Source organism: Indicator indicator, chromosome 29, assembly GCF_027791375.1.
Source record: "Indicator indicator isolate 239-I01 chromosome 29, UM_Iind_1.1, whole genome shotgun sequence".
Classification (NCBI taxonomy): Eukaryota; Metazoa; Chordata; class Aves; order Piciformes; family Indicatoridae; genus Indicator; species Indicator indicator.
The window spans coordinates 6,941,390-6,955,307 of NC_072038.1; the positions used below are offsets into that span (position 1 = coordinate 6,941,390).

The window sequence follows — 13,918 nt, forward strand, 5'->3', positions numbered from 1 at the left end:
TGGAACTGGGTAGAAGCGACGCTCTAGCCTCCGAGTCCGCCAAAACTCGCTCGCCCCTGGCGGCCCTGCCGCTGCCCGTCCCGAGCCGGTGCCACCGTACCACAGCACATCACACCACTGCTCGTTCCGAACACTTTATTATCACCGATGGCGCTCGGTGTCCCCCGTGAGGAGAGAATGGCCGCGCCGCGGAGACGGGGGATAAGCCGAGCTCGGCAAGGGGCACCGGGACTAGGGAGGGGAGGACGCTGGAGGGAAACGGGGCTGGGAAGGCTGGGACAAGGAGAAGCTGGCACCGCACAGCGCGGTGCCCGCGGCGTGAACGGGACGAGGGCTGCGGGTGCTGCGCCCTCGAGACCGCGACAGACCGAGCCAAAGGACCGTGGGCCGAGCGCCCGGCTCAGGCCCGGCCCATCGGGCCGCAGGGTCCCGGGGCAGGGGAGTGAGGCAGGGCGGCAGGAGCTAAGGAAGGAACGCAGCCCCCATGCAGGGTCGGGGGCTGCGTGCCTGCTCTCCAGTCCCCAGGGCCAGTGGTGGGACCCCGAGGGACCACGGCTCCTCGGCCGAGGGGAGGGAGGAGCAGCTGAAGTGCAGAAGTGATTCCAATGACAAGTAGTGTTACACGGGACCCCCGCACCCTGCGGTGGGGTAGATCAGTCAAAAGAGATGAGCTGGGCCTCGCTGCTGCCCTGGGGCTGCTGCACTGGGGCAGGTGCCGGTGGGGGCTGCTGCTGCTGCTGGGGGGCCCCTCCAGCAGGTGCCATCTGGAAGAAATGAGGTGACTTTGTCACCCAATGCACCCCCTCTGGGACCCCAACCTCATCGGGGCTGCAGCACTCACCTGCTGGTAGAGGGGCTGCTGGCCAGGCAAATAGGACTGCTGGGCTGGCAGGCTGCTCATCGTGGCTTCCTGGCCTGGCAGGGCTGACATGAGGCCCTGGGAGGGGCAAAGAGGGGGCTGTCAGAGGGGCTGGGGGATGCACAGCCCATGCAGGGCAGAGGTGAAGGCCCACAGCTTCTGCCAGGCCTCTCCCCTTCCTGCCACCAATTCCACAGGCTAGAGCGAGCCTGAGGCTTGTCCCCTGCCATGCCTGAGAAGGGGCAGGGTGTGCTCACCTGCATGCCATAGGGCTGGTAGCCCATGGAAACCGACTGGCCACCCATGTAGCCCATGGCACCCGACTGGGGGGCCTGGGAGATAGCTGGGATGCTCTGTGACTGTGAAGCTGCACTCTGGGGAGGAGATGAGAGTGAGAGAGGGTGCAGACAGTGATGGCTCATCTCAAACTAATGCCCCAGAACCAGCACCACTCTCTCAGCTCTGCTGGAACGAGGTTGTCTTCCCTCTGTGCCATCAGGAGCCCAGGACTGGCTCCAACCACAGCCCACAGCCATAGCAGCAGCCGATCCAACCAGCCCTTTCTTGCTCCTGCTCAGGGATCCTGATTCCAGGATGAGGCAAGGTGCCACAGCCCTCACCCTAGCTGCCCACAAGCCACTCTGCCCTCACTTGCCTGGTAGCCCTGCGTTGGGGTGGGCTGGTAAGATGAGTACGCTGGAGTGGTGGTAGGCACTGCCTGTCCCTGCTGAGCTGCCTGCCCGCTGCCTGCACCAGGCTGGTACATGTAGGCATTCACTATGCTGGGATCTGTGGTGGAGAGGGCAGAGGTTGACGCAAGCAGCTTGCTTTCAGCTTCTGCCCACATGGCATCAGCTCACCGACATACCTGTCCCTGTGACGGGCATGGCAGTGTATGGCCCTGTGCCCCCTTGTGCTGCCTGGTTCATGTACACACTGTGCATGGGAGAACCCTCCACGGAACTGGCCGGGCTGAAGGTGCCAGGGAAGCTGGTGGGCCCAGAGGGCTGGTAGATCACTCCACTGGCTGCAGGCATGGCCTGGAGCTGTTGAGGGAAGAACAGCAAGCTTTAGGCCATGTCCCCAGGGACCTGATGAGAGCATCTTTGGCCCAGCAGCCGTACTTGGGCATAGGGCAGTGAGAAGGCTGGCATCTGGGCTCTCATCTGTATGGTCTGCTTCTGCTGCTCCAGGCGCATCTGCCTCTCTTTCTCCTGCTCCTGCAGTCGCTGGATGGCCAACTGCCGCTGCATCTCCAGGTACTCCTGCAGGAACAGGGCTGTGATGTCTGGAAGCAGGGACCCCGGCATCCCCTGCTGCCAGGGCAGGCAGGCTGGATGACACAGGCCTGGCTACTGGCTACCCCAAAATTCTTCCACGCCTCACCTGTTTCTTCTGCCTCATGATCTCCAGCTTCTGGGCCAGCTGGATCTGGCGTTGTCGCTCGGCCTCCTCTGCGGCGCGGCGCAGCTTCTCCCGGTGCTCCTCTCGTAGAGCATTCAGAGCCCCACGTGCGTCCCGGATCTGGGCCAGTTTGTCCTGCAGCCCTTCATAATACACTGGGGAAGGGAGAGACAGCCTTAGGGACCTCTTTGAGTGCTCAGACCACCCCTGCCAAAACTAGACCACCACCACCCTGGCTTCTCTCCAGAGAGGCTGTGTCACCAGAATGTTGAACCCTGGTGCTGGCAGAAGCCCTGGCAGGTGCCCACTTCTCCCCAGACTGCCCGCCCATGCCCACAGCTGGGCAGTGCCCACATACGCCTCCGCTCATCCAGCTGGTTGAGCAGCTCCAGCAGCTGGGGGTGCATGTTGTTGATGGACTGGAAGAGGGACAATACAGCAGAGTCATTGGTGATGCTGCGGCCCCGCATGTGGTTGCTCTTCATGCGGTTGACAAACGTGGTGACTGCGTTCTGCAGTGCCTTCAGGAACTGCTCGTGGTTCTCCTCGGACTCGCCGTTCTGGTACTGCTGCTGGAAGGAGAGGGCAGCCCATCAGCCCTTGCTCTCCTATGCTGAGAGCCTGCAGCCAGCCTGCAGAGCTGTGTGGCAAGACTGAAGAGAGGACTCAGGCACCCCTCAGAAGCTACCAGACGCAGATCCAGGCTCCCTCTTACCTCAACCACACTGAGCGGGGCAGGGTGGGCTTCCCCAGGCTGAGCAGATGGCTCTGTGAGTGACAGAGGTGCTGATGGTGTGGGGCTCTTGCGAGCTTCCTCCTGCTTCTTCTCCCAGTAGTTGCGGTTCAGGTACCGAGCCAGCTACAGAAATAGAAGGAAGATGAGCAGCACAGCCCCATGGCGAGTGAATCTGGGCTGTGGACTAAGACCTGCATCCTTACCTCTGGGTCAATGTCCTCAGCCAAGGGAGCAGAGGAGTTCTGGGAAGAGACAGACAGGGAAATCCACTTCAGAGACACTAGTGACCCACAGCTCCCACCCTGATGTCCTGCTCGAGCTTGGCCATGCACAACCATCAGTGCTCAGCACTAGCAAGAAACTGAGCAGAGGCAGCCACATCCTTAAGCCAGATACATGCTGCAGCTGCAGGAAGCAGCAGGGGCACCTAAATGCTGGCTGAGCACAGACCTTTGTGCTGAAAGCACAGCAGTGCTGTGAGAGAGTGAGAAACTGAATGGGGCAGATCTTTTCTCCTGGCACAGCAGGGCAGGCTCGGGCTAGGGAAGCAGCCTGTGCCTGGTGACCTCACGTGCAAGGGCTACTGTGAACGTACCACGGGTGGGGAGTAGAGCGTGCTGACCGGGGGAGCTGAGGATGTGACAGGTGTGGGTTCAGCCTTCGGGTACACAGAGTAGGAGGTTTTCTGCCTCTGCAAAACACAAAATCACACAACTCCAGGACTGTCCAGACTCCTTCAAATCACCCAGTCAGAAACAGACTGGGTACATTGGGTGGGTGAGGCTCCCAGCAATGACCAGGCAGGGCCAGCAGACTCAGCCTCACACTTTGAGCAATTCCCAGCACAGCCAGGGCTCACAGCTTGGGCACAGCTGGTTCTAAGGTTCAGGACTGCAACACAGCATGTGCCTGGATCTGCTTTTGCCCTCTCATCCCACAGGACCTGCAACTTGCTAATGCCAGGACAAGCCTAGAGCTGTTACTGCCCAGCTAGGAGATGCCCAGCATATCTGTGCTGTATGGCAACAGCCGCACGGCAACGACCACCCCAGATGCCAAGCAGGGCACAAACCATCCTCTCCTTCTCCTCAGCCTCTGACTGAGACAAGGCAATAGCAAGCTGGAGCTCTTCCTCCTCTTGCAGAGCTGTCTCGTCACGCTTTGGAGGCAGCTGCAAGTGGAAAGATGAGAAAGTGGTCAGTAAAGGGATCAACAAGCAAGTCAGGATCACCAAAGGGGAAGCTGCTCACCTGGGACTGCTGAGACAGGGGGCTGGTCAGGTACTCAGGAGGCAGTTCAGAAGTGGCAGCAGCTTTACCCTCAGCTTTCCTGCAGTCAGAAAGAGATGACAGTGCAGGCTGAATGCTCTTTCCTCTGCCCTAGAGCCCCAGGTTTGCACAACACCACAGCTATGAAGCCCATTCCCAGGAGGGAAGGGAGCCCAGCCCAGCCTGCATAGCCAGGGAAGCCCTCGCTCTGCTCTGGTTCCACACCAGGCTTCCCCCCTCACAGTCCCAGTGGTTGTAGGCAAAGAAACACCACCGAGGGTACTGACTTGTTCAGATGCTCATAACAGGGCTCGCAGACTCTCACTTCTTTCTCAATCCCAAACTTGGGGATGGTGGAATACTTGGAGGAGCATTTGCCACAAAAGATCTGCCCACAGGCCCTGCAATGATGCTGCAAAGGATGGGACACATCAGTGCAGTAGCAAGACACTCCCTGACCATTAGACATCACTCAGACACTCCTGGCACTACCCTGCTGGAGGCCAGAGAACATGGTCCAGCCCTGGCACTTCCATGCAGGCTCAGAGAGTGCTGCCAGCCCGAGGGAGCTGAGCAGGACCAGTGGACCCAGAGGGGCTGGAGCAGAACTCACCTTCCTTGTGACAACCCCAAACTGCACTCGGCACCTGTGACACTCCTCAGCATCGACCCAGTCTGGAGCCTGGGGGGGATGAAGAAAACTGCATCAAGAGTGGAGGAAGGCCTCAAGAAGTGTCTCCACTGAGCCTTTCTGGAGCTCCCACGGCTGACCACAGCGCTCTCATGAATGGGGGAGGTTGGAAGCATTTGCAGCTCAAAGGAAATATTAATCCCCAGAGATTTTCTCCTCTCACAGAGACTGTGATGCTTTCCCAGTCAGCCAGAGATTTTCTAGGAACGTGTCTGCACAGCAATCACTTTAGCAATGCCCTGCTGCTGTGTTCAGACTGCTGCTGTGCTGCTGGAAGGCCACCAGGTAGGGTAGAATCATAGAGTCAGAGACTGGTTTGAGTTGGAAGGGACCTTTGAAGGTCATCTAGTCCAACCCCCCCTGCAGTGAGCAGGGATTTCTTCAACTAGATCAGGTTGCTCAGAGCCCCATCCAACCTGACCTGGAATGTTTCAAAGAATGGGGCAACTACAACCTCTCTGGGCAGCTTGTGCCATGGTTTCATCACCTTCATTGTAAAAATGTTCTTCCTTGTATCTGGCTTAAATCTTCCTCTTTAAGTTTAAAATCACCACCCCTTGTTTTGTTGCAATGGGCCCTGCTAAAAAGTCTGCCTCCATCTTTCTTACAGGCCCCTTTTAAGCACTGAAAATTTTCAACCAGGTCTCCTTGCAGCCTTCTCTCCTCCAGGCTGAACAACCCAAACTTTCCCAGCCTGTCCTCACAGCAGAGTTGCTCCATCTCCCTTGAGAATTTTTGTGGCCTTCTTTAGACCTGCTCCAATTGGTCCATGTCTTTCTTAGTCTTTATCTTACAGCCCATCTCCTGTCTTGGTCAGTTCTCCCCTCAATCTGGTAGGTTTAGGCTAAATTGCTTCACACCACCCTAGAGCTGCCTGTGTGACAGTGGGGAGCAGCACACACCCAGCAAGGTCTCCAATCTGCACGAAGTGGAGGAATACAAGAACTGAAAATTAGCAGGAAGGGCACAGGAGAGCAAGATCTGTCCTGCAGCATCAGCTCTCTCCCTGCCAGCAGCACTCACCCTTTCCGCAGCAAACATGGCATCACTCTCCTTGAACTCTGGGAACACATGACCTGTAGAAGTGACAGTGTCCTGCTGTGAAAGGGCTCCTCTGGCACAGGGAGGCCATGGTGCCTCAGCCTCATACCACAGGTCCAAGCCACAGGCATTGGATTCAGCTCTGCACGTTGACTCTGGCTATTGTCTTCCTCTGACACAACCAACAGTGATCTCACTGCCACAGGAGGCTGGGGGGGTAAAGCCCTTACAGCACCAGGCTCTTGGCCAGGCTCTGGAGTGCACAGGACAGTCCCTCATTGGTTTCCCTTACACATCAGTAAGGGAGAGTGGGGCCCTTTGGAGGAGACTCATTTCTCAACACTTGACCTGAGCACGGAGGGTAAAAAGCCACTGCGTGGGCTGATAGGGCTTCAGGTCTCACCCCTTGAGGGGCAGGAGTGTGGTAACACTGGCTTGGCAGGGGATCAGGACCTCCAGGATTTGCCACAGCCTGTGGAGGCAGAGGTTCTGGTGCCCAGGAAGAGGTAGACAGCAGCATGTTCCTTCCCTCACCGGAATGCTGCCATCCCAGGGACACACTGACACAGAAAGTGGGAGCATGGACTTATCTGGAAGTGCTAAGCAAAGCCTGGGAGGAAGGAAACGCCCCAGTGTAAATCCATCCTCAGAGGACACTGGGGTTTGCTGCCAGTTTCCTGAAAAACATTTGCATCTCCTGCTTTTCAGTCTCACTGCCAGCCCAGGGCTGGGCCTCCAGGCCCAGCATGAGGCAGCTCTGGACCCTGGGACAGGAAATGTCCAGGCTGCAGTGGGACTCTCTCACTCCAGGGTTCACTGGGTACTGGGCACCAATATTGCTAGGCCAGAATTTGCAAACAATAGGCAGAGTCCTGACTCTGATTCCTTCTCCTGCAAGGCCCCTTACAAAGCAGAGCTGCTTGGCCAGGTGTCCACCCACCTTCACCCACAGAGTGCTCACCTTCAACCTTCATTATCTGGTAGGTGTCCTGCACCACCTTGTACTTGGGCTCGTTGCGGAAGGCGTGAGCCCAGGCCTGGATGAGGTACAGGATCTTGCTGCGGACACTGCTCTCCACTTGCCTCTGGAACAGGGAGGAGGAAAACAAAAACTTGAGAAAAAAGAAGCCTAGAGGATGCTGTGAATCCCCCAGAAGAGAAGCCAGGAATATCGTTCAGGGGAATAGAGACTTTAGAGAGTATTTCTGTGAAGGGCTGTCAGGAAGCTTCAATAAGGACAATTCACATCACAGACTACATGCTCCCTCAGCTTCCCCACTTCCCCCCAGCACAAACAAGAATAGGTCCTTCAGAGCAGCATGGACCAACTGGAAGAGGGGTGTGGTTACAATGCTCTGAAGAAAGCACACAGAGACTCACACAGATGCCCCCTGGGCAGCACAACCACTGGTCCCACATCTCTGTTCATCTTCTCACAAGAGCTGCTCATCCCACACCCAGAGGAGTTACAACTGCTGAACTGGGCAGAACAGCTCAGCCCACCTCACCCAAGCCCAGGCACCACAAGTTCATAGGCAGAGGGATGTCTGGAGGGTGTTGGTGCCAGGCTGTCAGAACCCCAAACCCTGAGACTCCTGCCCAGGAACACCCAAAGCCACCCCAGGGTGTGACATGGTCAGGCCAGCTGGGAAGCTTGCCCTTTGGAGGCAGAGGTGCTTGTTTTGCAGTTCAAGGAACTGGAGGAAACTTGGCAAGCCTGTTCCTATCCTGGGCAGCCTCCGCGAGTCGCCCTGTCATCAGCTGACTGAGCCATCGTGCATTCACATGACCAGCTGCCCCAGAAATCCCCCGGCAAGCAGAGGAGCATTGTTAAGCTCCAATTTCGGTTGAGAGCTCAGCCCACACAGTGTGACTTACTGACAATTCCTGCAGCTCTAAACTTCTACAGGATTTGGCAAAATCCTGCATTCCTCATGTGCCACAGCCTTGAACCTGCTCAGAACTAAGACTATTTTACCAGCACTGGGCATTCATGAGCAGCAAAGTACCAGGTGTAGGAGGAGAAGGGGTCTGCAGCAGCTATGAAACTATGGAAGCAGACCAGGACTGGAGAGAATCAGAGCATCTCTTGATCTGATCTCCTCAGCACTGGAGTGACTGCACTACTATGCTTGGCTGTCAAGCTACAGCAGCATTCCTGTCTCAGCAGGAGATCCTACACTGAGACTGGGTCAGCCCTAGCAAGAAGGTGACACGAGGGAGACACCCTGGTGTGGTGTGTGAGGTAATGGGACTCTCACAGCTCATCCACCAAGCATTTGGGTCATCTGGAGGCTGTAAAGGAGGAACAGCACTACTCCAGCCAGCTCTTGGAGCTGGGAGTTGGAGTCAGAAGGTCCTATTTCCACTTTCCTTGTGGAAGTCTCCAGACCAAGAACTCACAGAGCTCCTGCAGGCATCATGTTATGTCAAATTGGCAAGTGACAGCTTGACTACAGCTTGGTCTGCACCCTGCTAAAGTCCTCTAGCAGTCCCACAGGCCCACAAAACAGCCATGATGAAGAGGAAGCTTCTGACAGTTTTTACATTGCTTTGTTATCTTCCTGCACGTCTCACACTGTAGCAGTGGAGGGAATTCTCCTCACTGCTGCTTGGGTCCTGGCTGCACTTTCCAGACCATCACCTCTCTTCCCCTTTGCTGTCTTAAGCCAAGCCAAGCATTGCCTTCAGGAGTATTTACTATAAAAGACTCCAGACCTCTGCAGCATAATCTGACCTCACTTCATGGTACAGCCAAACACTCCCTTTCTTTCAGTACACCTTCTGTCCCCAGCAGGTGCTCCTCAGTTCCCTGCACATCACCCCACAGTTTGCTCTTTCCTGAAGCACATTTCCAAACAGTCCCCCTTCCGTTCCTTATACAAATGAAAGAGGAGAAGCACAGAGATTTTCTCCTGCTGCTGCTTCTCTTACAAGCTCATCCCAAACCAGCAGTAAAATTAAGATATCTTTACCTTGAGTATTTCCTTCAGTTCCTCCATAGTCTGTTTATTGGCCACCTCATCATGGACTGTCTGGCCACAGTTTTTAACCACTGACTCCATGACCTGCAAGGGCAAAGGACAGTATTAACCCACCACTTTTGTGCCTCTCTGTGCCCCACCATGAGTCCCAGCACACATTACAGGTTTCTGCCACAGCACAGCACGATGGGGGCACTGTTTCAGCAATAAGTAGCTGAATTAAGGCAGTCACAGGCAGAGAAATCCACGCCACCACACCAGAGAGTGAGCCACACTTCAGCTGCACAGTGGCCTTTGCACCTCTTGTGTGTAGAGACAGAACTCATGGACAGTGTCTCATGTTCCAGCTTTGCCTGTTCCAAACTCCAAGATGGAGCTAAAGAACAAAACCCACAGCCTGATGATCAGTCATGAAACCTCAGAGCTGGAGCCAGGAGTGGGCCAGCTCTGAACCACGACTCCGGTGTTCCCCATGTAGGGAATGCTGGGCAGATTGGGCAGCCCAGAAGTAAAAGTCAGGACGTTCCCTGACCCATGGGCTGGGCCCTGCAATGCTCATGCTTTGGGCTGACATTACCTCCAGTGCATAGAGTGCCACATGGGGATTCTTGTCATTGACTTTCTTCTTGATAGCACTGACAGCGTATTTTGCTCTGGGTAAGTAAAAAGAGAAGGTGTCCTCAGGTAAACCAGAATCTGACAGGGAGATTCCACCTGCTGCTGCTAACTCACTGACCCCCACCCTAACAAAAAAGTACATTCAGCTCTGACCTACACGACTGCCCTGAAGCAAACGGAAGAGAAGGAATAAACACATTCAAGTCTGAGTTTCTCTGAAGATGTCAGGGCAGAGATAACATGCAGCTTCAGAGATCAGTAAAGTACCTCAACGCATCAGGGTGAAGGGGATAACTGAAAGGCTTTTCCAAAAGGGAATAACGAGACATATATTACTGCAGGCTGACAGGTCTGGGACCCTCATGCTTTGCCTGCAAGAGCTGTACTGACAGCACACCCACAAGTCGACAGCACTTACTGGGTATCTCCCTGACGGATCATGTCGCAGATTTGCAGGATGGATTCCCAGTCTGTTTCCAAAAGGAGCTGGCTCGTAGCCTTATCTGCAAGGAACAAACCCATCAGGCTGCTTTAAGCAGTTCTACCGATCTCGCTGCTGCTCCCTGATGGCTGATGCATGTGCGAGAAATTTCTCCCGGTGCCGGCGCTACCCCGGACCCGAGCACACGGCATAAAGCCCCAGTTTTTCTCGGAACGCGCCAGCTCTTCCCCTTCAGAGGCCTCAGGGCGTTTGGTAAGCCCAGACCTGCCGTACCAGCTCCTGAAGGCCCGGACCCAGACCCGCCCCGTACGACGCCGAGTCCTGGTCCCGGCTCGGGCAGCGCCGTGCCTGGCGGCAGCAGCCCCACCATCCTCAACAGCCCCTCCAGCGCCGTGCCCGGCCCGCCTGCCAAGGCCGAGCGCTGCGGACCTCGGCCCCGCCGGGAGGCGCCGCAGCCGCCCCGGCCTGGCTCCTGCCCCCGCCCCACCCCGCAGAGGCCGCGGCTGATACCGAGGAGCCGCTCGAAGGTGCCGCCACCGCGCCCCATGGTGTCCCCCGGCCGCCGGCCTGGCTCTGCCCCACCGCCCCCTCCACAGGCGCTTCCGCTTCCGGCTTCCTACTTCCGGCAGGGGCGGGGCAAGTTCCGGCGGGGCGGGATGGCGGGTGCGGGCCGGCCGGTGCCCATGTGCCTGCTGCTGGGAGCCGCGGGTGGTGGCAAGACCCTGCTGGCCAGGCGGCTGCGTCATATCCGGCGGGATCGGGGGGTCCCGGGGTGGGCCCGGCGGGGCGGGGGTCCCGGGCGGGTGGCGGGTCTTGTCCCCGTCCCAGCATCGTCGTGTCCTTAACCCGCGGCACAGCTGAGCGCCGAGGCGGGGCCTGCGGAGCTGGGCGAGCCCCCGGCCACGCTGCCCACGGTAGGCAGCGTCCGGTGGGGGCCACGAGCCGATCGGCAGCTTCGATGCGGCCGAGGGTCTCCGGTAAGCGGGCACGGCCGCTCCCAGCCGGTCCCTGTCTCGGCAGGTGGGCACCAATCTGACCGACCTGAGGCTGCCGAGGAAGGTGACGGTGCGGGAGCTGGGCGGCTGCATGGGCCCCATCTGGCCCAGCTACTACGACGAGTGCAGCGCTCTCCTGGTGAGCGGCCGTGACACCGGACCCCTGCACAAGGGACCCCCAGCTGGGGCGGTGGCAGCCAAGCAGGACACCGCCCCCGCCTTCCACCTCGGCCACACCTGCACTGCCACTGCTTGCCCTTCTCCTGCAGTTCGTGGTCGACGCAGCCAACCCCACCCAGGTCTCCTCATCCTGCATCCAGCTGCTCTCCGTGCTCTCTGCAGTGCCGCTTGCTTCTGTGCCAGTGCTGGTCCTCTTCAACAAGATGTGAGGATGGTGGTCTGCACTGAGGGTGGAGGCACATGGGGGCACCTTAAAGGCCTGGGGCAGCTCCCTCAAGAGCTCCCATGTCCCTTCCATCGGGTGATGGGAGAGGAAGCCCAGTGTGTCCTGGGGAACAGAAGCTACGTCTTGCTGTGCTCCCCAAGCCATCTGGGCCTGTGCTGATTCCCTGAACCAGGGGTTTGGCTGGGCAGGAGAGCCATTGTGGTGGGCTAATGCAACCCCCTCCTCTGACTGCAGTGACCTGCCCTGCTACATGTCTCTGGCAGAGATGAAGTCGCTGTTCCGCATGCAGGATGTCGTCTCCTGCGCCACGCAGCCCATCACGATGCTGGAGACCAGCGCCCGCACCGGCACCGGCCTGGCCGACGTCCTGCAGTGGCTGCAGGCTGTCCTCGGAGACCAGCGCTGACCCTGACCCACGTCCTGTCACCTAAGAAGGTGGCTGCCAAGCAGCTGCCCTGAGCAGGGCCTGGGACAGCAACATGGGCTGGCGGAGTTTAGGAGCCCTGTGGGACTTCACAGTAAAACTTCCACCATACTGTCTGGGCTGGTGGCTGACCTGTGCTTGGGCGGAATCCTCGGACTTTCGGGGAAGGGATGAGGAAGAGCCTGAAAGACCAGACTGTGCTGGCACCTCTAGTGACAGGGAAGGGTGGTCACAGTGGTCATGGGCACTGCAGGTCAAGCACGTTTGGTGCTGCTAGCAGGAGCCAACCAAGGCACAATGGGGTGGCCTAGGGGAACATGGACTTTGAGTGGGTGCTGTGAGCCAGGGCAGGCTAAGCTGCAGGGATGCCTCAGCTGGGGACATATCTCAGGAACAGCAGCAAATGCCAGCCTGTAATTGCTCTCCAGCACTCACCTGGGCTTGCACAATGGCTGGGGGGGTTGAGAACCCACCCCTACCTGCATGGAGAGCCTGTGTCTGCCTGCACTGATAACCTATCCCATGCCCACGCTGACAGCCTAGCCCAGTCCCCAGCTGGATGGGCAGCTTCCTCCCCCAGCAGTGCCAGTGCCAAGTCACATGGGTATTTGTGACTGTCTGGGCCTGGCACACACCATTACACAACCCTCACTGGGTCTGTCAGTGCAATGCTGCAGGGGTGACCAGCTGTGCAGGGCTGGAGGCTGCTGACAACGTGCTGTGGTGGAAGGGGGCTCCCTGGGCTGGGAACAGCACACCACAAGGGAAAGTGGCTCCTGGGGCTAGATGCAGTGAGGTCCTCACTCCTGAAATGTGGAGTCTTATCCAGGGCAGCCTGATGGGCAGAGAGGCTGTGCCAAGGAGCTCAAGCACACCCTGCACAGCCCTAAGAGATGCTGACACCAAACCTGCTTGCCAGCTTCTAGCCCAACCAGTCCAGACACAGATACACTTTAATGGGTTGGGTCAGCCTGCAGCCAGAGCCAGTGGGCTCCTCTGCCTAACACTTGGCATCACAGTAGTTTTTCCAGGCCTGTCTTGCTGGTAGGTCTAGTGTGTCACAGGGTGCCTGGCCCAGGGGCATCTGCTTGCCTCATTTGTGGGGGTGGTGGCAACCAGATGGGTCAGGGCATGGCAGCTCCTGCCTCTGGTCACACTGCTCCTGGGCAACACAGAGGGAGCTGCAGGTTGTCTCTGCTTCACTGTCATTCTGGAAACAGCCCAAAGCTATTCTCTGGGTAGGCTGGGACATGTACAGGAGGGGGAGAGCTGTCCTCTGCTAACAGTAACTACTCCTGGACAGGGGCTCTGCCACTGAGCATCCTGGAAACAGAGTTGTGTCCTGGGACAGTCCTGGTCCTGCTGTGTCCCCAGCAGCTCTGGGCACTGGGAGCACCCATGTCCCTGTGCCACAGCATCCCCATAGAGCTACCACGTGATGGGTGCCAATGGGTCCTTGATCACTGCATGCTGGAGGCCCCTGCAACGTCCATGGTTCCAGTGCTTCCTGCACCACAGCATGATGGCTTAGAAAGAGGTGGATCCAGTCCCTCGCTGCAAGTACAGTCCTGTCCTGTCCCACTCCTTCCTGGGGGGTCTGTCACTGAAAGGAGAGACACAGTACCTGAGACCCTGTGCGTCTGCTGGTGGGGCCAGACAGCACTGTCCTACCCTGAAAGCAGAGAGGAGTATCTCTGAATGCCTCTGTCTCCTTCCTGTTCCCTCACTCCTGACCCTGTCCCTGTGCTGGTTCTGCTGGCAGTGATGCCATCCCCAGGCTACAGTGGCACCAGAGATCCAGCAGCCCTGATGCTCCCTGGCATGCTCAGCCCTACATCCCCAGCTGCAGGCTGTGCCAGCTATAGGGCCACCTGTGCCAGCAAAGTGAGGGGAAATTAAAAGCTGCCCATCACTTCATGGTCCCTAGCAGTGCTCTGCCACAGTTGGGCTGGCCCTGCTCTGGTACAGAGCAGAGCAATGTCCATGTGTCCAGCCAAGCTCCCAACATGCTGGGATCACCCTTTCCCCTTCATGAGGCCTCACCTGGAAC

General features: G+C 57.8%; 2 protein-coding genes across 2 annotated transcripts; one reads left to right on the forward strand and one right to left on the reverse strand.

Moving 5' to 3' along the window:
* Positions 1–653: 653 nt before the first annotated feature.
* On the reverse strand, positions 654–10,590 carry HGS (hepatocyte growth factor-regulated tyrosine kinase substrate). The gene is given in 22 exon segments (XM_054393658.1): positions 654–764; positions 842–937; positions 1,117–1,233; positions 1,515–1,648; positions 1,728–1,905; positions 1,984–2,124; positions 2,246–2,418; positions 2,622–2,834; positions 2,837–2,876; positions 2,979–3,122; positions 3,203–3,241; positions 3,595–3,690; positions 4,072–4,170; positions 4,250–4,328; positions 4,555–4,679; positions 4,881–4,949; positions 5,982–6,034; positions 6,961–7,084; positions 8,975–9,067; positions 9,561–9,636; positions 10,020–10,104; positions 10,554–10,590. Coding segments are annotated over 22 exon segments (2,322 nt in total).
* Positions 10,591–10,699: 109 nt separating this feature from the next.
* ARL16 (ADP ribosylation factor like GTPase 16) lies at positions 10,700–11,850 on the forward strand. Its single transcript, XM_054394063.1, is given in 4 exon segments — positions 10,700–10,957; positions 11,064–11,177; positions 11,308–11,423; positions 11,679–11,850. Coding segments are annotated over 4 exon segments (660 nt in total).
* The last annotated feature ends 2,068 nt before the right edge of the window (positions 11,851–13,918 follow it).